General features: G+C 40.8%; 1 protein-coding gene and 2 pseudogenes across 6 annotated transcripts in view; all 3 read left to right on the top strand.

Moving 5' to 3' along the window:
• Nucleotides 1-26167, top strand: part of PRMT3 (protein arginine methyltransferase 3) — a 144551-nt gene that overhangs the window by 59168 nt on the left and 59216 nt on the right. For 5 of the 6 annotated variants that reach the window (XR_011472968.1, XR_011472970.1, XR_011472967.1 and 2 more), the window contains exon 13: nucleotides 2543-2629. Coding sequence is in view for 2 of the 6 variants with exons in the window: in XM_070428160.1 (XP_070284261.1) it covers nucleotides 2543-2629 (87 nt within the window). In the remaining 4 variants the exon portion in view is untranslated. Of the gene's footprint in view, nucleotides 1-2542; nucleotides 2630-10206; nucleotides 11917-26167 lie in introns of those variants that run through there. The other variant, XM_070428161.1, reaches the window with a different exon arrangement.
• On the top strand, nucleotides 21803-24554 carry LOC139018003 (ATP-dependent RNA helicase DDX18 pseudogene; annotated as a pseudogene).
• On the top strand, nucleotides 24593-24924 carry LOC139018004 (small ribosomal subunit protein eS27-like; annotated as a pseudogene).

Genomic DNA, 26167 nt, shown 5'->3' with positions numbered 1-26167 from the left:
TGACTTAGTGAAGGTAAAAAGTCCTGTCCTGCTATATAGTCATTTCTGCTTCATCACCACCTCCTGGCTTTATTCTAGCTTCCCTTTAATAGCCAGATAATTCATTCATATTATATATTCCACACAATTTAGCTAGTCCTACTTAGACTTCTTCTATCCCTTGCAGAGTAAGTACAGTGAATTTGTCCACTGAACTAAACTATGTTCAGAATGTTCAGTTAATTTCTTTAGTGTTTTAATATCTTATTTTTCACCTTGTAAATATCCAGTTTTATGAATTTTGCTATGTCAAACTTACATGGGTTAAATAATAACATATTGCCTTTCTTATAACTCCTTAATTTGTTTGTTTCAATTAGATAAATATAGATTGTTTAGTGTTTGGTTCAAACATTGTTTCCTCTTTTTACTCACACTATTATTTTCATAACATCAAAAATTGTTTTCTACACAAAGAATATATTCAGTAAATGTTTATCAATTCTCTTAGATGGATAAACTATTTTAAATTAGCATAGAATAATAAACATGTAAAGTTTTTCAGTAAGAGCAAGCTTATTAAAATTGCATTCAGCTTTTAAGAAAAAAATACAGTCTGCTTCATGATTATAGGACTGTTTAGTGCTCTAGTACTGATAGTAAGGGATTTATTTGGATACTTTGGCTCAGGGTAGGAGTATACATTTATAGCCAACTCAGCCCTAAGGCTGAGCAGAAGGAAGAGGATTACGTGGGGGGAGGGAAGGGCTAATTTCTCACCCTAGTGATCTCTTTGCTTAGTGCCAAAAAATGCTATGAATAAATAGTGGAAATACAGAATTTAGGACTGAAAGATGAAGGTGTTTAAAAAGTATACCCTTTCTCTTTTTTTAAACATTAATCAGTTATTTGTTTAAGTAAATACAGTTCATTCTGTGCTCCCAATCCCCCTACAAATAAAAGGCAGCCACTTTGCAACTTTCAAATTTTCTAAAACTATCTAAAATAGAGTAATGGTTCAGGTATATAATCATATGAATTGTGTCTACTGTGTTATAATCTACTCATGTAAAGTCAATTGTTAATCTTACAACATACTCTGGTCACACTACTATAACTGATTCCATCTACTCTCCATAATAAAATGGAAAAGGACTTGAACCAGGGAAGATTGGGAATAAAAGAATATTTGACTTTTTTTTTAGTTGAATCTTCATAGTTGGTTTGTTAATATCTAACAAACTTATCTTCAGCTGCCATTACAAAATGAATTCTAAATCACTCTGTTCTTTTCATTAGTACTAGAGGCCCGGTGCATAAATTCGTGCACCAGTAGAGTCCTTTGGCCTGGCCTGCGGGATCGGTCCAAAACCGGCTGACATCCCCTGAGGGGTCCTGAATTGTGAGAGGGCGCAGGCCAGGCCAAGAGACCCCACCGGTACATGATCAGGGCCAGGGAGGTTATGCGGGAGGTTGGGCAGCCGGGAAGGGACCATGGGAGGGCTCCAGGGCGTGTCCCGCCCATCTCGCATAGTCCTAATCAGCCAGACCCCAGCAGCATGCTAACCTATGGGTCGGAGCATCTGCCCCCTGGTGGTCAGTGCACATCATAGAGAGCGGTTAAGTGACCTTAGCATATCATTAGCATATTACGCTTTGATTCTTTGACTGGACAACTGGAAACTTAGCATATTAGGTTTTTATTATATACTAGAGACCCAGTGCATGAATTCATGCATGGGTGGGGTCTAGCTGGCCCAGAACCGATCTGCCCCAATTGGGGCCGGGCCTGTTGGGAGGAGGAGACGGCAAGAGGTTGTCCGGCCAGCCCGCCACAATTGGCCTGATCAGGGCCGGGTTGGCTGGGGGGGAAGAGCCGTGGGTGATTGGCTGGTGGGCCCTGCCCCAGATTGGGGTGGGGGGGCCGATCAGGGGCGGGGCCGGCTGGCGGGAGGAGCTACGGGCCAATCGGGGTGGTGGGGGCCCATCGGGGTGGGGCAGGCTGGGGCGAGGGGCTGCAGGAGGTTGGCTGGTTGGCCCCACCCCCAGATTAGCCGGTTCACTGGCTGCAGTGGGCGTCATAGTAACCAGTCGTTCTGGTCGTTATGGTGTTCTCGTTGTTTGCTTTTTATATAGAGAGAGTATATGTTTTTAAGTTGGCATTTCCTATAAGAAATGACTGTTATCACACAATTTCTAGCAAATGTATTCCACTAGTGGTATACACAATTTTAATTGGAAAACATTTTTTATTTGAAAGTACTTTATTATGTTTAAGAAAAAACTTTACCACATCAGAGCCATGATTTGAGCCACTACACTATTCTTACAAGAAGTCCAAGTAAATAATACTAATTTGATTTTTTTTTAAAAATGAACTAAATGATAGTGCTAGTAACCCTTAAATTTGGAAACAATCCCAAAAGTGGGGTGTAAATGATTAAAGTTTTCAAAACATTAGTTTACTGTAATCCTTTTTGCACAAAAGGAAGTATTTATCTGTATTTTTGTTTTGTTTTTAATATTTTTACTAAATTATTCTCTTCACTCTTTTAATGGGTAGCATATAGATTGCCATAAAACGTCTGTCTCAGATTTGGAGTTTTCTTCAGATTTTACCCTGAAAATCACAAAGACATCCTTGTGCACGGTAAGTTATGTCATTTGACTTTTGCGAATATAACTAGCAGTGCAGTTGATTGTCAAGCTAATAAATTAATTGCCACTCTTGTGATAAATGAAAAAGATTATTGCCTTTGACAGTCTATCTTTGCCTTGGTTAAGCTATTGAACAGATCTGTTTTAATAGGCCAGTAGACTTTTAAAAAGTTAGTTTAGTTCAGAAGAGAAAGTATTAGGAAATGATGTTTACATAATGATTTTTCTTTTTTTTTTTTTTCTTTTCTTGTTAAATGGCATTTATTTATTTATTTATTTATTTATTTATTTTATTGCTTAAAGCATTACAAAGGGTATTACATATGTGTCCTTTTTTTTCCCCGCCCTTGACAATACCCCGGCTTCCCCTACCCCCCAGTGTCTTATGTCCATTGGTTATGCTCATATGCATGCATACAAGTCCTTCAGTTGATCTCTTACCCCCCTCCCTCCTGCCCCCCAACCCTCCCCAGCCTTCCCGCTGCAGTTTGACAATCTGTGTGAGGCAGCTCTGCCTCTGTATCTATTATTGTTCAAAAGTTTATAATGGTTTCTATTATCCATGAATGAGTGAGATCATGTGGTATTTTTTCTTCATTGACTAGCTTATTTCACTTGGCATAATGCTCTCCAGCTCCATCCATGCCATTGCAAATTGTAAGAGTTCCTTCTTTTTTACAGCAGCATAGTATTCCATCGTGTAGATGTACCACTGTTTTCTAATCCATTCATCTACTGATGGGCACTTAGGCTGTTTCCAGATCTTAGCTATGGTGAATTGTGCTGCTATGAACATATGGGTGCATATATCCTTTCTGATTGGTGTTTCTGGTTTCTTGGGATATATTTCTAGAAGTGGGATCACAGGGTCAAATGGGAGTTCCATTTCCAGTTTTTTGAGGAAACTCCATACTGTCTTCCATAGTGGCTGCACCAGTCTGCATTCCCACCAGCAGTGCTCAAGTGTTCCTTTTTCTCCACATCCTCTCCAGCACTTGTCGTTTGTGGATTTGTTGATGATTGCCATTCTGACAGGTGTGAGATGGTACCTCATTGTTGTTTTGATTTGCATCTCTCGGATGATTAGTGACTTTGAGCATGTTTTCATATGTCTCTTGGCTTTCTGAATGTCCTCTTTTGAAAGGTGTCTATTTAGATCCTTTGCCCATTTTTTGATTGGATTGTTTATCTTCTTTTTGTTAAGTTGTATGAGTTCCCTATAAATTTTAGAGATTAGGCCCTTATCAGATATGACGTTGGCAAATATGTTTTCCCACGCAATGGGTTTTCTTGTTGTTTTGTTCATGGTTTCTTTTGCTGTGCAGAAGCTTTTTATTTTGATGTAGTCCCATTTGTTCAGTTTCTCTTTAGTTTCAACTGCCCTAGGAGCTATATCAGTGAAGAAATTGCTTTGGCATATGTCTGAGATTTTGTTGCCTTTGGATTCTTCTAGAATTTTTATGGTTTCCTGTCGTACATTTAAGTCCTTTATCCATTTTGAGTTTATTTTTGTGTATGGTGTAAGTTGGTGGTCTAGTTTCATTTTCTTGCATATATCTGTCCAATTTTCCCAACACCATTTATTGAAGAGACTATCTTGGCTCCATTGTATGTTCTTGCCTCCTTTGTCAAATATTAATTGAGCATATTGGTTCGGGCCGATTTCTGGGGTCTCTATTCTATTCCATTGATCTATATGTCTGTTCTTGTGCCAGTACCAGGCAGTTTTGAGAACAGTGGCTTTGTAATACAGCTTGATAATCTGGTATTGAGATCCCACCTACTTTGTTCTTTCTCAGGATTGCTGCAGCTATTCGGGGTCTTTTTTTATTCGAGATAAATTTTTGGAGAGTTCGTTCTAGATCTGTGAAGTATGCCGTTGGTATTTTAATGGGAAGTGCGTTGAATTTATAGATTGCTTTGGGTAGTATGGACATTTTAATGATGTTGATTCTTCCAATCCATGAACACGGTATGTTCTTCCATCTGTTTATGTCTTCCTCTATCTCTTTTTTCAACGTCCTGTAGTTTTCTGAGTAGAGGTCTTTTACCTCTTTAGTTAAGCTTATTCCTAGATAGCTTAATTTTTTTGATGCGATGGTAAATGGGATTGTTTTTATAATCTCTCTTTCTGCAAGTTCACTATTGGTGTATAGAAATGCCTCAGATTTTTTGGCATTAATTTTGTATCCTGCTACTTTGCCAAATTCATGTATTAAGTCTAGTAGTTTTTTGACGGAGTCTCTAGGGTTTTATATGTATAATATCATGTCGTCTGCAAATAAGGACAGTTTTACTTCCTCTTTTCCAATTTAGATGCCTTTTATTTCTTCTTCTTGTCTAATTGCAATGGCTAATACTTCCAGGATTATGTTGAACAGGAGTGGTGAGAGTGGGCATCCTTGTCTTGTTCCTGTTCTTAGGGGAAATGGTGTTAGTTTTTGTCCATTGAGTATGATGTTGGCTGTGGGCCTATCATATATGGCTTTTATTATGTTGAGGTATGATCCTTCTACTCCCACCATGCTGAGAGCTTTTATCAAAAATGGGTGTTGGATTTTGTCAAATGCTTTTTCTGCATCAATTGATATGACCATGTGGTTTTTTTCTTTCAGTTTGTTTATGTGATGTATCACGTTTATTGATTTGCGTATATTGTACCATCCTTGCATCCCTGGGATAAATCCTACTTGGTCATGGTGTATGATCTTTCTGATGTACTGCTGGATCCGATTTGCTAAGATTTTGTTGAGGATTTTGGCATCTATGTTCATGAGGGATATTGGCCTATAATTCTCTTTCATTGTGTTGTCTTTACCTGGTTTTGGTATTAGGGTGATGCTGGCTTCATAGAATGAGCTTGGAAGTGTTCCTTCCTCTTGAATTTTTTGTAGTAGTCTGAGGAGGATAGGTTTAGTTCTTCCTTGAATGTTTGGTAAAACTCCCCTGTGAAGCCGTCTGGTCCTGGGCTTTTGTTTGCTGGAAGCTTTTTGATGACTGCTTCAATTTCTTCCATAGTTATTGGCCTATCGAGATTTTTAGATTCTTCCTGATTGAGTTTTGGAATGTTGTATTTTTCTAGGAATTTGTCCATTTCCTCCAGGTTGTCTAGTTTGTTGGAGTAGAACTGTCCATAGTATTTTTTAACAATCATTTGTATTTCTGTGGGGTCTGTTGTTATTTCGCCTTTATCGTTTCTGATTTTGTTTATTTGGGTGGTTTGTCAATCTTGTTTATCCTTTCAAAGAACCAGCTCTTGGTTTCATTGATTTTCTGTATTATCTTTTTGGTCTCTATGTCATTTATTTCTGCTCTAATCTTTATTATCTCCTTCCTTCTGCTCACTCTGGGGTTTTCTTGTTGCTCTCTTTCTAATTCTTTGAGTTGTAGAGTTAGATGATTGACTACCATTTTTTCTTGCTTTTTGAGCTAGGCCTGTAGAGATATAAACTTCCCTCTCAGGACTGCTTTCATTGCATCCCATAGGTTTTGGATTGTTGTGTTTTCATTGTCATTAGTTTCCAGGATGCTTTTAATTTCTTTTTTGATCTCATTGGTAACCCAATCAATATTTAATAACATGCTATTCAGCTTCCAAGTGTTTGAGTATTTTGGGTTGTTTTTTTTGTAGTTCATTTCTAATATTATGCCATCATGATCTGAGAAGATGCTTGGTATGATTTCAATCTAATTGAATTTGGGGAGACTTTGTTTGTGACCCAATATGTGGTCTATTTTTGAATATGTCTTATGAGTCCTTGAGTAGAATGTACATTCCGTGGCTTTGGGGTGAAGTGTTCTGAAGATGTCAATTAAGTCCATCTGATCAAGTGAGTCATTTAGGGTTGCTGTTTCTTTGCTGGTTGTTTGTCTAGAGGATTTATCTAGAGATGTCAGTGGTGTATTAAAGTCCCCTACTATGATTGTATTGTTGTCGATCTCTCCTTTGATATCTTCCAGGAGTTTTTTTATGTATTTGGATGCTCCTGCATTGGGTGCATAAATGTTTACCAGGGTTATATCTTCTTGTTGTATTGATCCCTTTAGTATTATGAAGTGGCCTTCCTTATCTCTGGTTATGGCCTTCACTTTGAGGTCTATTTTGTCCGATATAAGTATTGCTACCCCAGCTTTCTTTTCCTTTCCATTTGCCTGGAAGATATTTTTCCATCCCTTCACTTTCAGTCTGTGTGAGTCCCTTCTAATGAGGTGGGTCTCTTGTAGACAGCAAATGTATGGGTCATGTTTTTTTTATCCATTCAGCCACTCGATGTCTTTTGGTTGTGGAGCATTTAGTCCGTTTACGTTTAAAGTTATTATTGAAAGGTACTTGTTTGTAGCCATTTCTTTTTTTGTGTGTGGCTGTTTTCTTTCTGAGCTTTTTATTTCTTCTTTTTACACCAGTCCCTTTAGCATTTCTTGCATGGCTGGCTTGGTGCTGATAAACTCCCTTAGCCTTTTTTTGTCTGTGAAGCTTCTTATTTCCCCTTCAAATTTGAATGATAGCCTTGCTGGATAGAGTATTCTTGGATTCAGTCCTTTGCTTTGATCACTTTGGAAATTTCCGTCCATTCTTTTCTGGCCTGATGTGTTTCTGTTGAGAAATCATTTGATAGTCTAATGGGAGATCCCTTGTATGTAACTTTCCGTCTCTCTCTTGCAGCCTTTAACACTTGGAGTGGGGGAAACGAGTTAAGTCGGCTCGCGTGAATTGCGCGTACTCCGCGGGAGCCGTCTTAACTCGGTTCATATAGATTTGCGGTGGAGTGCGGGAAATGTGTAAACTCGGGCCGATTGTAACTGCGTATTACCAAATATTTGTTTGTTTGCCGTTCACAAAGATACCTACCTGCGTATGCGAACCGTTTCATACCCATTGGGGTAATAGGTATCATAAAAATCCCTGATTATGCGCGGGAAACCTAAATAATTGCCCGCGCCATCTTATATTTTGGCGGGAAATTCACCCCACACCGGAGTGTTAAGATTCTCTCTTTGTCCTGAACATTTGCCATGGTAATTATGTGTCTTGGTGTGGGTCTTTTCGGGTTCACCTTGTTTGGGACTCTCTGTGCTTGTGTGACTTTTTTCTTCCCCACCTCAGGGAAGTTTTCTGATATTATTTCTTCGAATAGGTTTTCTAATCCTTGTTCCTCTTTCTGTTGTTCTGGCACCCCTATTATTCGTATGTTGTTTCGCTTCATGTTGTCCCAAAGCTCCCTTAGGCTCTCCTCCTGTCTTTTAATTTTTTTCTCCAGTTGCAGTACAGTTTGGGTGTGTTTTGCTTCCTTGTCTTCTAATTCACTAATTCGGTCCTCCGCTTCTCCTAGTCTACTGTTGATGCTTTCAATGGTGTTTTTTATTGCAGCTGTATCACTCTTCATTTCTTGTTGGGTCTTACATAAGTTATTGATTTTTTCATCTGTTTCTTCTTGCTTCTTGCATAAGCTGTTGATTTTTTCCTCTGTTTCTTCTTGTTTCTTGCATAAGCTGTTGATTTTTTCATCTGTTTCTTCTTGCTTCTTGAATAAGTTGTTGACTTTTTCTTCCGTCCGGTGTATGCACTCTAGTACCCTTATTCTGAATTCTTTTTCTGTCATGTTGCATGCCTCTGTATCACTTAGCAGCTTTTCTGGCGAGTCCTCCTTTTCTTTCCTTTGGGGGTTTCTTTGCCTACCCATGTTTGATCTCGCTGACATATGAAGATGTTGTCATTCAGTGGCTGCTCCCTGGGTGGCAGGGTCTCCTTGGGTCGTGGTTGCTGCTCGGATGGTTGTGGTAGCAGCTGCTTCCCAGTTGGCAGCAGCTCCTCTGGTGGGTGCTGTTCACAGCTTTGGTGGCTCTTCTGGCTGGTGGGGGGAGGCTTCACATACAGCTGCTGTTCCTCAGACAGAGGGTGTGGTGATCAGGAGGCTGCGGTGATCAGGGGGCTGCTGTTGCTTGGATCTGCTACGTTGATTTAAAGGCACAAAATACAACACAACAAGGCACAACGTACCAGGCACTGAACACAAGTATATTCACGATGTTAATAACCCCAAATAAAGGTGACCACCCAAATTAAGAGAATTAGGGGATAAGGAAGAAAGAAGAGAAGAAGATAAAAGAGAGAAAAGAAAAGAAAAGAAAAGAAAAGAAAAGAAAAGAAAAGAAAAGAAAAGTAAGAATAAAACAAACAAAAGAGGAGTGCAAAAATAGAATTGGGGAAAAAAGAGGGGGGAAAAAAAGAGCGAAAAGAGAGAATGAAGTAGAAGCGGGGAAGAGACTATTTGTATGAGGAGCAAACTCCAATAGAACTGCCACTAATCTCAGCAAATTCCAGCAACAGATCCCTGGAGATGAATGCAAACTACAAACCACCAATAATATCAAGAGGGGCAAGGGAAAACAGAAGCACAAAAATAACCGGGGGGGGGGGGGGGGGGGCGGAGGGAAGGGAAAAACCAGCAGAAAAAAAAAAGAAAAAGAAAAAGAAAAACAACCTCACAACCAGTCCTAAAAAAGAAAAAGAAAAAACACAAAACAAAACAAACAAACAAAAAAAACCTCAATATATTCAACAATCAAGAAAACAATAGAAAGATAAGAGAAAAAAAATGTTTGGAAAGTGAAGAAGGATAAAGAATAGGTGTATAAGGATTTAGAGCAGTGGATTGGAAATAGGATATATAAGTAGGGTGGAATTAGACAGGGGGTAAAAGGAAGGAATTGGGGAAATCTAAAGCAGGAATAGGGTAAGAGAAACAGGACACCAAAAGGGGAAAAGTGAGGAAGAGGGTTTTAGCAAAGAGGTGAAATTGAGATAGGGAAAATTAATGCTAAAGGAAGGATGAAAATAGAATGGAGAACACTAATCCCAAAAGAAAATAAAGAGAAAATAAAATGGCACTTTAAAAAATGGTAAAATGGTAGCAGTAATAATACTGGTTAAAAATAAAAATGTAGTAATTGAAAGGGTAAAATCAGGTGATGGAAAAAGACAAAAAAGAAAAAAAATTAGTTTCTTAGTAAAAAGGCGAAAAAAGAAAAAAAAAAGAAAAAATTTGCAGTAGTGATAGTCTTTCGGTTCCTCTACTCTTCAGCCTGGTTTACCTTAGTCCTGCCAGGTATTTAGGAGAGTGTTGAATTTTTTTGCGTTACACTGTTCCTCCGTGTTGTAAATCACAGTCCTGATTTTAAAGCAGGCCGTATTTGTGATCCAGTCTGCCTTAATTTGTATTCACCTAAGAGTCAGTTTGTGGCTCAGCCTCTGGGTGGCAGTGTTTTTGGGTTGGCCTCTGAGGCTATACAGCTTCTCTATCCTTTTTTAATTGTTACCCTTCTCTGTGTTGTTGTGGGACTGAAAGTCCCTCTATAGGCCAGACCCTGGTAACTCCCAGGGATTAATCAGTTTATTTTAATCCTTTATCTCATACAGGGTGGAATCTGGGTGTGGCTGTGCTCCTTGCCTGAGGGGCTGGGGGGGAGGAATTCCACCCACTGGAGAGAATGGCTGCCCCAGTCCTGGGCCCAGGGGTGTCTCAGCACTCAATTCACTGCCACCTCCCCCGGCTCCCTCTCTCTCCTCAGCCTCTCCCCAGATTCCACTCGTCCGCACCTTCGCCCTCTCTTCAGCACAGGTGAGTGTCTGTATCCGAACTGTCCTATGAGCAGGGTTCAGTGAAAACAAATAAACAAACAAACGACGGCCGGCCGAGGAAACGCTCTCTTACCGGTCTGGGAAATGCTCCTCTCTTACCAGCACTGAATGATCTGGAAAACGCTCCTCTCTTACCAGCACTGCATGGTCTGGTCAGTTCCTCAGGATGCCCCCTTTAGTCTCAGTTTTCCGCAATCACAAAATCCAAATCTCAAATCTCCCGGCGCCTGCAAACCCTCGGAACTCCTTTCCCCAGTCAGGGGCTGTGACTGTCCCAAGAGACGCGGCTGTCTGCCATGCGGTCTCCCTCCGACCCTCTGGGCTCAGGTCTGGCAAACTTTCCTGCCCAGATCCCTGATTTTTAACCTTTCCAGGGGAGCTCTGCCCTTCCCGGCTGCAAACCGTCTCACCAGCTGAGCAAATTTGCCAGTTCTGGGTGGGTGTTATTAGTTTCAGCTGCTTACTCCGTTTGCTCCGGGACAAGACCTGGGACGCGTCTGCCTATATCGCTGCCATCTTGCTTCCCTCTCCCATAATGATTTTTCTTAATAGATTATTCATTATTACCTACTAGAGGCCTGGTGCACAAAATTCATGCATGGGAGGGGGTGTCCTTCAGCCTGGCCTGCGCCTTCTTGCAATCCGGGCGGGACCCCTCAGGTAGGATCCCTAGGCCTGGCTGGCAATTAGGGCTTATCGGGGCTTTTCTTCCCATGGCTGCCGGCAGCTGGCCCCGCCCCCACTGCTGCCATTGTTTGATTAATAACAACTGACCAATCCTGCAAGGGATTCTTACATAGAAATTAGTTGTCATAGAGAGATCGAAGATGGCGGCATAGGTAAACACCGGAGTTTGCTGCCTCAAACAACCACTTTAAAAATACAACTAGAAGACGGAACGGACATCAACCAGAACCACAGGAAGGCTGGCTGAGGAGAGACTCTTCAACTAGAAGCAAAAACAACAGCATTCCGACGCTCAGAGGAGACGTAGTGTGGAAAATTTAAAGGTATGGTGGTGCGGTGGTGAGGTGGTGCGTGCGCAAAGCGGGCTGGCGGCTGAGGGCGCGGTTGTCGTTTTCAATCAGGAGTGAGTCTCAGACTCTGGGCTACAGATCCGGGCGAGTCTCTAGGGACCCAGACTCAAACGGGAGAAGCGGGACTGTCTGGCTACGGCCCCCCCTGGGGACGGACTGAGAGCGGCCATAGCAGCTCCCTCCCCCCACCCTGTTGATCCCGCCCGCCCAAGCTCTGCGCACAGCCATTTGCCGATCGCCTCAGGCAAAGGCTGGATTAGCGCCTCCCCAGAAGACAGACATTTTCCGCACAGCTGATTCCAACAGCCAGTCCGCCTGGTGGTCAAATCCCTCTAGTGTTAACTACAACAATTAAGGCTTGGCTAGAACAAGACTGCGCACAGAGACCACAAGGGGGTGCACCAAGAAAGCATAAAAGATGCGGAGACAAAAAAAACATGACAGAAATGGAGGATATGGAGCTAAGAATCGCAATTTTGAGGGCTTGCCATAAATTTGTGCAGAGCCTCACGAAAACTAATGAGACCCTCGATGCTACGATAAAGAAATTAGAAAGTAAGCATACACGGACTGAAATAAAGAATATTATACCCAATAGCAGACCAGAGGAGCTCAAGAATCAAACCAAAGATTCGACAAAAAACACCCAATTGGAAAAGCAAAATGAAAAAAGAATCCGAAAGTGTGAAGATAGTGTAAGGAGCCTCTGGGACAGCTTTAAGCGGTCTAATATCAGAATTATTGGAGTGCCAGAAGATGAGAGACAGCAAGATATTGAAAACCTATTTCAAGAAATAATGGCAGAAAACTTCCCCCACCTGGAGAAAGAAATGGACTTACAGGTTCAAGAAGCGCAGAGAACCCCAAACAAAAGGAATCCAAAGAGGACCACACCAAGACACATCATCATTAAAATGCCAAGAGCAAAAGACAAAGAGAGAATCTTAAAAGCAGCAAGAGAAAGAGGCTCAATTACCTACAAGGGAATACCCATACGACTGTCAGCTGATTTCTCAACAGAAACTTTGCAGGCCAGAAGGGAATGGCAAGAAATATTCAAAGTGCTGAATACCAAGAACCTACAACCAAGATTACTTTATCCAGCAAAGCTATCATTCAGAATTGAAGGTCAGATAAAGAGCTTCACAGATAAGGAAAAGCTAAAGGAGTTCACCACCGCCAAACCAGTATTATATGAAATGCTGAAAGGTATCCTTTAAGAAGAGGAAGAAGAAGAAAAAGGTAAAGATACAAATTATGAACAACAAATATGCATCTATCAACAAATGAATCTAAGAATCAAGTGAATAAATAACCTGATGTACAGAATGAACTGGTGATTATAATAGAATCAGGGACATAGAAAGGGAACGGACTGACTATTCTTGGGGGGGAAAAGGGGTGTGGGAGATGCGGGAAGTGACTGGACAAAAATCATGCACCTATGGATGAACACAGTGGGTGGGGAGTGAGGGTGGAGGGTGGGGTGGGAGCTGGAAGGAGGGGAGTTATGGGGGGAAAAAAGAGGAACAAATGTAATAATCTGAACAATAAAGATTTAAAAAAAAAAAAAAGAAATTAGTTGTCATATCACCAATATTATTAAGTACTAGGGGCCCGGTGCACGAAATTCGTGCACAGGGAAGGAGGGGTCCCTCAGCCCGATCTGCACCCTCTTCAATCTGGGAGCCCTCAGGGGATGTCCTACTGACGGCTTAGACCTGCTCCCCATGGTCCTCTGCTCTCTGCGGACCTGCCTGCTTGAGGCCACCGTAGGCCTGGTGTCTGCTCTCTGTAGGGGACTGCCTGTCCTTCACCCCTGGGGTCAGGGGCAAGCAGCGCCCTGCTGTCTTCTCTCTGGCTCGCCACCGCAGGGGCAAGCAGGGCCCTGGTGTCTGCTCTCTGTGGGGGCCCTGCAAGAGACTGCTTGCCCCTCGCTGCCACGGCCAGTGGCAAGCAGGGCCCTGCTGTCTGCTCACTTGCTGCAGGGGACATTCCCGCCCCGTTCCTGGCCGCTTGGGTGTGCGCCAGCTTGGAGTGCCTGGGTCCTGGGGATGTTCCCACCCCAAGCCCGGCCGCTTGGCACCTGCAAGCGTAGGCCCGGCATTCCGGACTTCGGCCACTCAGGGCCTATGCACAGGCCTACAGGCTCAGAGTGGCCTGGCTCCAGAGGACGCCTGTCCCTGTGACAGGGCTGTGGCCAGTTTCCCCTCCTGCTCCCAGCCACTCCTGCTGGGTTTCCCCTCAGCTCCCAGGCGCCTTGGCGGGTTTCCCCTCAGCTCCCAGGTGCCTTGGCGGGTTTCCCCTCAGCTCCCGGGCGCTGTGGCCGGTTTCTCCTCCCGCTCCCAGGCGCTGTGGTCAGTTTCCCCTCAGCTCCCGGGTGCTGTGGCCGGTTTCCCCTCCCGCTCCCGGGCGCTGTGGCGGGTTTCCCCTCCCACTCCTGGGCGCTGTGGCTGGTTTCCCCTCAGCTCCCGGGCACTGTGGCCGGTTTCCCCTCAGCTCCCAGGCGCTGTGGCGGGTTTCCCCTCCCGCTCCCGGGTGCTGTGGCGGGTTTCCCCTCAGCTCCCAGGCGCTGTGGCGGGTTTCCCCTCCCGCTCCCGGGTGCTGTGGCGGGTTTCCCCTCCCGCTCCCAGGCTCTGCCCATTCCCCTCCCGCTCCCACGCGCTGCCCATTCCCCTCCGAGCCACTGCCCCTCCTCGCAGCCGCTGTGGCTGGGCTTGCCCTCCCACTTCCCACCTCCCACCTCTGCAGCCTTGGGTCCGTTTCTGTCCTCGAGGCCTCTACTTAGCTCCCTTCTGTACCTGTTGGCCTCCATGTTGTCCTCAGTCTTCCCTTGCAACTGGTATATGCAGATTAACCGCCATTTTTAGCTTCTATAATTGAAACATTGTATCTTTTGGAGCTGTTGCTTCAGGAGCTCAGAGCCAGGCGGCAGCAGGCGGGGAACCTTGGCTTCCTCCGTCACTGGAGCAAGCAAGCCTTATGTTCCGCTTCCAGCTGCCTGGCTGCTGGCCGCCATCTTGGCTGACAGTTAATTTGCATAAGGATACGCTGATTAGCCAATGGGAAGGGTAGCGGTCGTACGCCAATTACCATGTTTCTCTTTTATTAGTGTAGAATATTGTTTCAAATCTACTTTCAGTTACCTTCACAAATGTAAAACTGTAATGAAGACTTTTAAGCACTGTTTTTGTTTTTAGTTATGCATGTTTTTGAAATTTATATAGACAGATGAGTTTATTGAGTTTCATTGGTATGTTCTTTATTTTCTGGATATTGGTCAGGGTTCTTAGTTTCAGACAACAGAGTCCAAATCAGCTTATTTAAGCAGAAAGGAATTTATTTACTAAAAAGAATGAGATAATTTCCAGACATATTGGGAGAGCTAAAGGAAAAGATTATATTTTAAATTTCTAGAAACAACTAGAACTACACCATAGCACTGGCCTGCTACCAAGCTACCAACTCTAATGCTCCTGACCCACTCAGTAAGTGGTAGCCACCACTGACAACCCCAGATGAATAAAACTCTACTACCTGTTCTTCTCCTACCAACTCAGGCTGTCTAGTTCCTCCTTACACACATCTTCATTTAGCACATCTGCTTGGTTGAACCTAGGTTGTGTTGTTCCCTGGCTATCAATATGTCTTGGAAAGTAGTTTTAGCTATAATAGTGTTGTGTTATAGATAGAGTACAAGAAGCTTTATGTTAAAAAATTGCATTTATCTTTCGATGATCTTAGTTTTATTCTGAAAGAGTAAAATAGAAACAAAACAAAAAAATGAAGTGTGTTTAATCCAAAGATTATAAAATATTTTATACTGAAGAATAATGTATCAAATAGGTACTTGCTGCATTTGTCCCTATACAATCAGAGTTCCATAAGAAAAAGAATCAGAAACAAAGTTATCTTGTAGGTGTAAAGAACCTTTTATATTTACACTAGAGGTTCGATGCACGAAATTTGTGCAAGGGCCTTGACCCCGGCTCCTGCCCGCCACCTCTGCAGCTGGGGGTCTCTGCTGCTGGGGCCTCTGCCGTGGCCCCCGCCCACTGCGGCTTTGTCTGGAAGGAAGAACATCCGGTCTAATTAGCATATTATGCTTTTATTATTACAGATTTTTATTTCTAACATGCCTGAATGGTTTTAGTATAAAACTCTGGAAATGAATCAGGCCTAGAGTTTGGGAGGAGGTAGCAGGAAGTGGGAGTAGATTTGTATATGTCTGATTACTGCTGAGTAATTCACATTGAGAGGAATGTATAGTTTCAAACCATATTTATTGGGTGCATGCCAGGCACTGGTGATGTAAATTTTAGTAATTAACAGTCAGTGTTAACTCTTCTGAGATTATTCTGTGAAATAATTAGTCAATATAAATTGTTTTCCCATGGTGATAATATCTCAGAGTCATTTGACATTTGCATATCAGGCAATGTGCTAATCACTTTAAAAGCATTATTTCATTTAGTCCTCATAATAACCATTTGAAGTGGGTACTAATATTACTCCCCATTTTATGGGTGAAGAAAAAATCACTGTAAAGTTTTACTTGTGAAATATCCTTACTCTTTTCTGACCAAAAAAACCCCTTCTTAGTGGAATGTACAAACTTTTAAAGGAGCATAAAGAAATGTTATGAATGAGATTTTCTAGGTGTGGAAAAAACGAGGTTGGAAGTTACATTTAAAACAGACTTGAAAAATTTTACTGTTGGCCAATAGTCTATCAGTTGTTGGAAGGGAAAGGGTACGGGAATGTGTATGATCAAAATGTGTTCTTCCTCAGCGATAGGATTGACAGATTTATATGATAAAATAAGTCACATACCCTCTTTGTAGCAGAGAAAAGTAGACCTTGAATTTTTTTTTCTTTACACTTTCAGAGTAAGCTTGTAGTTATTTGGTTAAGCATATATATTTTTTTTAGAAATTTCCTTTCCTTCCCAGCATACTTACTCTAATGTGAGCCTGACATGAATAAGAGTTTGTTGCCTAATGCTTTTAGTACATTTTCATTATTTGTGAGTCCCAACTATCCACCCATATCCACTCCAGCTATTTTTGGTGCCAACTCCTTATACTCTTCCTCTATGACTGTCTGCAGCTAATTATTTTGCAAACCTAATCTCTAAGCCTACTTTTGAATGATAGATTATTTCCCCGGTTACTTGGGAATAATTCATAACAAAGGTATTAAAAAGGATGAGTGCCTAATTGGAACTTTCTCATAGTAGTTAGAAGAATTAGTGAAAATAAAAACAATGCCTGGTAAAAGTTGGAGGAAGTTACTTTGGGGAGGAAGAGGTGTGGTTTTTTTAGATGAAGTGAAGAAAGAAGTATCCAGTTTTGTATTGCTAAGTACAAACCTTCAGATATATGAAATGTTTTTTTCTTGTGCTTGAAACTTGAATGCATAGCTTAAAAATAAGAAGGACAAAATCTCAGAGTTGCTAAGGCCATTTTAAGTATATACATAACCATTTATTTCTTAATGGGATTCTAAATTTGTGGCTTAATTAAAATATTAGAGAAAATTGGATTTTTCAAATTAACAAGATGCTAAGAACACCCCCTTTGCATTTAATTTCAATAGCATGTGTGCTATAGACTGATAGTGTTTTTAGGCAACTTTCTTAAGCTTATTAGAATCTTTAATGATGTCCTTCCCCAACACAGACACAGAAACACACACACATACACCCACCAAAGAAGAAATTTGATAGCATTCTTAATTTAATGCTGTGCATTAACAAACTTTATGTTAACATGTGATATTTATATGTACATATCTTGAGTTTGGTTGTCTATAATGATTAAAGGCTAATCTTCCAATGAATATTAGTAACACATGCATAGTAATTTCTGAGCATTTGCTACTGTATTATATTGTATTATTGACAGTTTCACCTTTGCTTTTATGGTGATGTATGAAGGCTTAGTTAGCAACTGACTTTTGTCATATCAGCCTGCCTAACCTTACAGTAAATAAACAATAAAGTCCATTATTTTAATGGAAAGTTTATAGGTTCTCAAAAGCAAATGGCTAAGGCTATACAATTTGGAACTAACATGTTTTATCTTGTGAATTCTAGTTTATTTTTAATGTCATTTATGTAATTGTGTAATGTTCTCTTTATGTTCCATCAGCGTTTATATTAGCATCTGTTTAAGCTTCTTAAAGATAGAGACAAGCATCCTTTTTTATAATCTTAGGTATATATTAAATAGCTTTTTATACTGCCTTTTCTAGAATGCGTTGTTCACCTTTAAAATGAAAAGATTTAAGATAGTTTTATCAGGTTATATGCTCATGTACATAAATAATAACTTTGACATGTAAAGAGTTTAATTTGTTATATTATCTCTTAAAGCAATCATTTTTATATCTTAACTTCAGCATTATATTTTATTTTATTCTACCTTTAACCTGCATTGGGATAATGACTGACACAGCAGTGTTCAGTTTGTATAAACTTTCATTAATATGTTTTTAAACCTTACTTAAAAAAGAATGTTATTTTTCCTAGACATTTTTCTTTTACTACAGTTGTTAAAGATGAACCAATGAATTAAACCAAAAAAACAGGAGACTTAAAAACAATTTTTTCTAAAACTTTTAAATTTATTTTTAAATTATAGTTAGCATAAAGTATATTAATTTCAGGTGTACAACATAGTGATTAGTCATTTATATACCTTATGAATAGTAGATGTTTTTATATTTGTACTTAAAAACCTCTTACAGTAAACTTTTATTTTAGATTCTATTCATAGATATTAGTACAGTGGCATTTGACTTATTTAATTTTTTATTGCAACTTTTAAATTTTGTATATTAATAAAACATTTATATTAATGGCTATTTTAGTTTGTTAAACAAATATTAAATGCTGAGTATGTGCCTGGTCAGAAATCTGTGGATGAACACACACACACAAAATAAACATAAAACCTATTCTTGTCTTAAAAAGGCACTTAATTGAGAGGAAGGAGGTAGGTGCTAAGAACATTTCAGTATGAATATAACGATATGAAGAGAGATGTGTACAGGTTGGTCTGGGACTGGGAGCACAGAAAATAGATATTTTCTGGAGGAAAAATTAGTTTGTCATTAAATTTTATAGCCAATATTCCATGAGGAAGAAAAAAATTTACTCTATCCCTTCAAAAAAAAAAAAAAGATTTTATTTCAAACAAAGAAGCCTAATCTGTTTCCAAATATTAAAAAAAAAAATTTAAGGAAAGACCATTTAATAAGTTCACTTTCGTATAATTTCAATTCATGTGTTTTTTAATTCACTGTTGTTTTCCTTTTTTTAAAAAAAATGTTTTTATTGATTTTAGATAGAGGAAGGGAGAGGGAGAGAGATAGAAACATCAATGATGAGAGAGAATCATCTATTGGTTGCCTCCTGCACAACCCCTAGTGGGGATCAAGCGCAACTGGAACACATGCCCTGACTGGGAATTGAACCGTGACCTCCTGGTTCATAGGTTGATGGTCAACAACTGAGCCACACCAGCCAGGCTCACTGTTGTTTTCTTAATCTGTATTCTTTCTGCTGTTGATAGCTAATAAATAATTTATTTTAAATACTATGTTTTTTAGTTCCAGGATTTCTATTTTAATTTTTTTGAGTTATCATTTTTCATCTTTTTAGCTAGTTATATCAATTTTTAAAAACCTATATTCCTTAATATATTTATAATTTTTAGGATCTATTTACCAATCCCCTCAGCTTTCTGTAAGTCTACTTCTTTTACTTATAGGCACTATGTTTTGTTTTTGTAATTTTATATTTTATGCTAGACATTGTATAAAAGACTAGTATAAAAGACTAGTACAGACTGTAGTAGCTAATATTTTTCCCTGGAAGAGCCTGAACTCACCTGCCAGGTAGCTAGAATAAAGGGCTGATTCTTTTATCTAAACTGGAGTTGAGTTTGATCAGAGGTTTGTACCACTGTTAGTTTCCAGTGTCTTAAGCTCAGGTTTAGGCCTCTTTCTCTTGCCAATTTCCTGGGAAGACCATCAGAATAAAGCTGGTTTTAGGGAAGAAGACAAAGTCAGGATTTTATGAGGTTTGGGAGATCTGATTTTTGGTGAGTCTTTCAGTGTGGAGCAAGGGGTTAGAGGGATAGGAAAGGTGCTGGTCTGGATTTGGCATGGTTCTTTATCTAGTTGAGAATTGGTGGACATTGTGAGGGTTGGCTTTCTGAGTGAATTTTGAAGAATAAGTAGTCTAGCTAAGTCATCTGTTCTTGAGAAAATGTATTTACTCACAGGTTTAGTTGAAAAGTCTCTTATTTATATAAATAGGTTTTTTTGAGTGACTGAAACAAGGAATCTCTTCTTGGGCAAGAGTTTCTGGAATAGCAGAGAGTTGAATAATAATGTGATATTAATGATGATGGTGAACTGTGTAGTTGCAGATGATTTTGGGTTTGGTATCTAAGCACTGAAGGAAAACCTCTCTCTTCCTGCTTTTGGAGCATAGCCACCAGCTTCATCTACATTCTCAGTTTGCAGAGAGGACTAGCTCTACCTTTCAGGCTTCTCTAAATTCCTGTGCACCATATTAGCCCAGACCTGACCATAAAAATGGGCTGAGTTCTCCTTGTTCAAGTAACGTTCCTGTGCTTATGGTCATTCATTCATTTATTCCTTCTTTCTTCCTTTCCCTTGGACCCAACATTGGATAAATTCCCTCAGGTATGAAAGCCACTATTTCTGCCTGCTCAACTAGAAAGGGCTCATCCCTCTCTGAAAATTGTTTATTTAAATTTATTTTCTTCCAAGGCTATTCGATGGTTTTCATGGAAAATATGAGTGTTTTCTTTCTGTTACATCTTCCCTAGAAACAGGAGTCTTTTTTAAAGTTAGGAAAAGTAAGTAAAAAATAAACAAAAATTATTAGTGAACCAGTAATAAATTGTATGTTACCTCCCAATTCTCATTTTGTTTTTTTTCCTCTTTTTTAAAAAATATATTTTATTAATTTTTTACAGAGAGGAAGGGAGAGGGATAGAGAGTTAGAAATATCAATGAGAGAGAAACATCGATCAGCTGCCTCCTGCACACCCCCTACTGGGGATGTGCTTGCAACCAAGGTACATGCCCTTGACCGGAATCCAACCTGGGACCCTTCAGTCGGCAGGCCGACGCTCTATCCACTAAGCCAAGCCGGTTAGGGCCTCTTTTTTTTTTTTTTAATCATATACTTGATAAGTACTCAAAAGATAAATTTATCTTTGAATGGAGTAAAAACAAGTCTTTGAGTTACTGTTTTCTAAGGTTAATGCAGATGTTATGAAAAGAAACTTAAATGTTTGCAATTCAAATTTTTAGTGATTCCTTACTCATAGTACTCTTTGTTTTCATTTTACTTTTTAATTAAGCTTTAAAATTTTCCAATGGCTTAAGAAAAAATCAAAATGAGCCTATTTCTTTGTAATAGTTTTCTTTAAGTCTTCTTTCAAGGCTTTTAGAAAATCTCTGTCAATAGAAACCTACTAATTCCAAACTCATTCTTGAGTATTAAATCAGTTGTTAGTACTTTGGGGTGTATATTGACCTAATTTTGACCTTGCAAAGCTAATCAGCTAAAGAAACTAATTATTAAATCACATCTGTGCTGCTTAGAAATAGTAAGACTTGTCTTGAACTTGCATCGTAGATTTTAGTGGGACATCTGGTATATATTTCAGTAGGCTCCATTAAGTAAATTTTATGTCTTGAAGGGGGAGAGTATTTCTAATGATGTGATTCTACCTCTATAACCAGTTTTAGGTTTCTCCTTGTATGAATGACCATAGGATCTAGAGCATGATCCTGAATTTTTTTCTTTCAGACTATTTAGCCTTAGATGGTGATGGAATACTTAAATCTCTTCTTTTATTCTGGTTTTTTTTTTTGAGTGGTATTATGTGCTAAGAGTTGCAAGGCATTGTGAATATAATAACAAGCCAAGCAGACAGTTCTATTCATAAGGCATTAATGGGGAGACATATTAAAATTCACCTTATGAATATTAGATAAACCAAAGAGTTATTAAGAATTTGATTCCATGTGATAAAAGCATTGTAGTTATATAAGAAAATGTCCATACTTTTTAGAGATATAAACTGAAGTATACAGGGGAGAAATGACATGATGTCAGGCATTGCTTCAAAATAGCTCAGCAAATACGGGCATGGGCAGGGGGCAGAGGAAGAATAGATGAAGCAAGTGTGCCAAATACTGTTGAATATAGGTACTTAGAGCTTCTATACTTGTGTCTGTGTTTAAAATTTTTAATAGTTGGATTTTTTAAAAACAATCATACTAGTGAAAGTATTCTAAGAAATGCATAAGAGTGATAAGGCAAAGGTATTCCATTGAGATAAGTTATTTCTATACAACTTAGCTACCTGCTGTAGCTATCAAAGCTGAACACATGTTTACCCTATGGCTTAACCATCTCACTTAAGTCTTTAAACAGAAGAAATGTGTTCATATGTTCACCAAAACACATGAGTAAGGATGTCCATTGCAGCACTCTTCATTGTAGCTAAAGACTGGAAACAAGCAAAAAATTCATCATTAGTAAAATGGATAAGTAATAGTATATTTATGGAGTAGTGTACATCAATGAAAATGATGAACTTCAGCTGCGCAGGAAAATCGAGAAGCGGAACCTCAAGTTGCGGCAGAGGAACCTAAAGCTGCAGGGGGCCTGGGATGTGAGCCTGTCAGAAACTCAAGATCAAGATGTGTCTCAAGAAACCGTAGCAAGTGGAAAAATTTAAAAATCCCTGAAACAATCTGTGAATGTAGGCTTGTCAGAAGCCCCAAATGGAGATACATGTAAAGAAACAGTGGGAGGTGGAAAAGTTAAAAAATCCCTAAAGCCGTCTATGAATAAGGGCCTGTCAGAAGCCCAAAATGGAGATATATCTAAAGAAACAGTGGAAAATGTAAAAGTTAAAAAGTCCCCCAAGAAATCTACCATATTAACCAACAGGGAAGCAGCAATGCACTCACCCAATTCAGAATCTAAGAAGAAAAAGAAAAAGAGAAAAATGGTGGATGATACTGGGCCTGATACCAAAAAAGCAAAAACAGAAGACAAAGTGGAGCCAGAGGAAGGTGCCCAGGCCCCTGAAGAAACCGAAACCAGTGTGGGGAAGCCAGGCGATGGGGAAGAGGAGAGCGAGGTGCCCAGCCTGCCCCTGGGACTGACAGGAACAGGAGTTCTTATTCTCTCCCCTACTAGGGAACTGGCCATGCAGACTTTCGGTGTTCTTAAAGAGCTGATGACACACCACGTTCACACATACGGGTTGATAATGGGCGGCAGCAACAGGTCTGCTGAGGCACAGAAGCTTGCTAATGGGATCAACATCATTGTGGCCACACCAGGCCGCCTCCTGGACCATATGCAGAATACTCCAGGGTTTATGTATAAAAACCTGCAGTGTCTGGTTATTGATGAGGCTGATCATATCTTGGATGTTGGGTTAGAAGAGGAGTTAAAGCAAATTATTAAACTTCTGCCAACATGCAGGCAGACCATGCTCTTTTCTGCCACACAAACTCGAAGAGCTGAGGACCTGGCAAGGATTTCTCTGAAAAAGGAGCCATTGTATGTTAGTATCGATGATGATAAAACTAATGCAACAGTGGATGGTCTTGAGCAGGGATATATTGTTTGTCCTTCCGAGAAAAGATTCCTCCTGCTCTTCACATTCCTTAAGAAGAACCGGAAGAGGACACTCATGGTCTTCTTCTCATCTTGTATGTCCGTGAAATACCACTGAGTTGCTGAACTACATCGATTTGCCTGTCTTGGCCATTCATGGAAGACAGAAGCAAAATAAGCGTACAACCACATTCTTCCAGTTCTGCAATGCGGGTACGGGGATATTGTTGTGCACGGAAGTGGCAGCTAGAGGGCTGGACATTCCTGAAGTCAACTGGATTGGTCAGTATGACCCTCCAGATGACCCCAAGGAATACATTCATCGAGTGGGAAGAACTGCCAGGGGCCTAAACGAAAGGGGGCATGCCTTGCTCATTTTGCGTCCTGAAGAATTGGGTTTTCTTCATTACCTGAAGCAATCCAAGGTCCCATTAAGTGAATTTGTGTTTTCCTGGTCCAAAATTTCTGACATTCAGTCTCAGCTTGAAAAATTGATTGAAAAGAACTACTTCCGCCGAAACCGGTTTGGCTCAGTGGATAGAGCGTCGGCCTGCGGACTGAAGGGTCCCAGGTTCGATTCCGGTCAAGGGCATGTACCTGGGTTGCGGGCACATCCCCAGTAGGAGATGTGCAGGAGGCAGCTGATTGATGTTTCTAACTCTCTATCTCTCTCCCTTCCTCTCTGTAAAAAATCAATAAAATATATTTAAAAAAAAAAAAAGAAAGAAAAGAACTACTTCCTTCATAAGTCAGCCCAGGAAGCATATAAGTCGTACATTTGAGCATATGACTCCCATTCTCTGAAACAAATCTTTAACGTTAATAACTTAAATTTGCCTCACGTTGCTCTGTCATTTGGCTTCAAGTTGCCTCCTTTTGTTGATCTGAACTTGAACAGCAATGAAGACAAGCTGAAGAAGAGAGGAGGCGGCGGTGGATTCAGCTACCAGAAGCCCAAGAAAGTGGAGAAGTCCAAAATCTTCCAAGCACATTAGCGAGAAGTCTTCCGACGGCAGGCAGTTCTCTCACTGAAGACGTCCTTCCACCTTCGGGGCTTAGTCCTGAGAGGAGTGGTTTTTCTTGCTCTAACAAGGACTTTTGACTGTAGGATTGGGACTGATCTAACAAGAGTGTAAATTGGCATGAAGTGCAAGCAATGAGCACTATTTCCAGCAAGTCTTGTTTATGTTGAGTCATAAAACAAAAACGAGTTCATTTTTTTCTTGATTTCCCAAGGACAGCGCAAAAGGGTTTTTGTGATTAAAGGGTATTTTGAGGTTTAAAAAAAAAAGATGAACTTCACTGTATGCTACAACATATAGTACATATCTATAAACAATTGAATATAAAAAAATAAACGAACAAGCAGAACAGAAACATACTCATGAATACAGAGAACATTTTGAAGGTTGCCAGATGGGAGGGTGGTTAAGGGATAGATGAAAAAGGTAAAGGGATTAAGAAGTACAAATTGGCCTTTCCAGCGGTGACAGCTTCCTCTTGACATCTTGCTAAGGATCTCCTTCATCCCTCTCCAGGAGAGAAAGGAAACACAAGAAAAAGCGCCTGGTGCAGAGTCTCAGTTTCTACTTCATGGGTGTGCAGTGCCCAGGATGCTATAAAATCACCACCGTTAGCCATGCACAAACGGTAGTTTTATGTGTTGGTTGCTCCACTGTCCTGTCTCAGCCTACAGGAGGAAAAGCAAGGCTGACAGAGGGTGCTCCTTCAGAAAGAAGCAGCACTAAAAGCACCCTGACAAACGGGGAACCATCCCAATAAACACACTTTGGATTTAAAATATAAAAGATTTGGTTGTTATAGAATAGTCATGGGGATATAAAATACAACATGGGGAATATAGTCAATAATCCTATCTAATAAAGAGGTGATATGCAAATTGACCATCATTCCAACACACAAGGTGGCCGGCAGGGGAGGGCAGTTGGGAGGGACCAGGCCTGCAGGGGAGGGCAGTTGGGACGACCAGGTCAGCAGGGGAGGGCAGTTAGGGGGGACCAGGTCAGCAGGGGAGGGCAGTTAGGGGGGACCAGGCTGGCAGGGGAACAGTTAGGCGGTGATCAGGCTGGCAGGGGAGTGTTAGGGGGTGATCAGGCTGGCAGGCAGAAGCAGTTAGGGGCAATCAGGCAGGCAGGCAGGTGAGTGGTTGGGAGCCAGCAGTCCTGGATGTGAGAGGGATGTCCCAGACTGTAGAGGGTGTAGGCTGGGCTGAGGGACACACACACACACACACACACCCCCTCCCCCCCCCGTGCACGAATTTCGTGAACCGGGCCTCTAGTCTGTATATATAAAAGGCTAATATGCTAAATGTCCGACCATCCGACCAGTCGCTATGACGTGCACTGACCACCAGGGGGCAGATGCTCAACGCAGGAGTTGCCATGACACACACTGGACATTTACAGAGAAACGGCACGGTGGACCTGGCACCCACAAAGCAACACTCAACTTCCCCCAAGTGGGACACAGGCCCTGCCACCGCCCTGGAGCAACAGCCCACCAAATTGCAGCCGACACTGCCGAGACCCCCATGGCGCAAAATGTTGCCCATGGCCCAGCCCAGCCTAGAAACGGTGGCTGTGGGCACTGGGTAATGACGTGACGTAGCAACTCCGGGCTTCCTCTTCCTAGCGACAACTAGCCTCCTTGCAGTTTCTTCAGTCCAGGAACATGACTTGCTTTATAGCCAGGTGCAAGCATTTCACACTTTAACCAAATGTCTGTGAAACATTTTCCCATGCCTCATCTCATTTGATACACACAGAAGTCCTGGAGTAGGTAGACAAGAGATTCGGTGGAATCCTATTTTCTTTTCATTAGCCGGAAAACGGAGATTTGGAAAGTTTAGAAACTTGACCTGACTGAAAAGAAGTAAGAAATGGTAGACCTTGAAAATGACCAGGTTTTCTCACTGCACAGAATATAGTCAAACACTGCTGCAGCTAAATATTTTACTCTTTGTTCTCCCTGCGTGATCTACAATAATCTGCTTCATGTTAATATTTACTGCTGTGTTGCTGACAATTACCTGAAAGAGAAGTTGGGGTGCCTCACCAGGCTGGAAAAAGTTTAGCTAAATCAGAAAGCAGGTCTAATTTAGCAAGTTTATCTATATATATAAAAGGCTAAGTTGACTTGAGCATG

This window comes from Myotis yumanensis, unplaced genomic scaffold (assembly GCF_028538775.1).
Source record: "Myotis yumanensis isolate MYYU_CA2020_CCGP unplaced genomic scaffold, mMyoYum1.0.hap1 SCAF_10, whole genome shotgun sequence".
NCBI lineage: Eukaryota > Metazoa > Chordata > Mammalia > Chiroptera > Vespertilionidae > Myotis > Myotis yumanensis.
The sequence above is the reverse complement of the archived record's forward strand: the minus strand, read 5'-3'. Positions and strand labels throughout refer to the sequence as shown.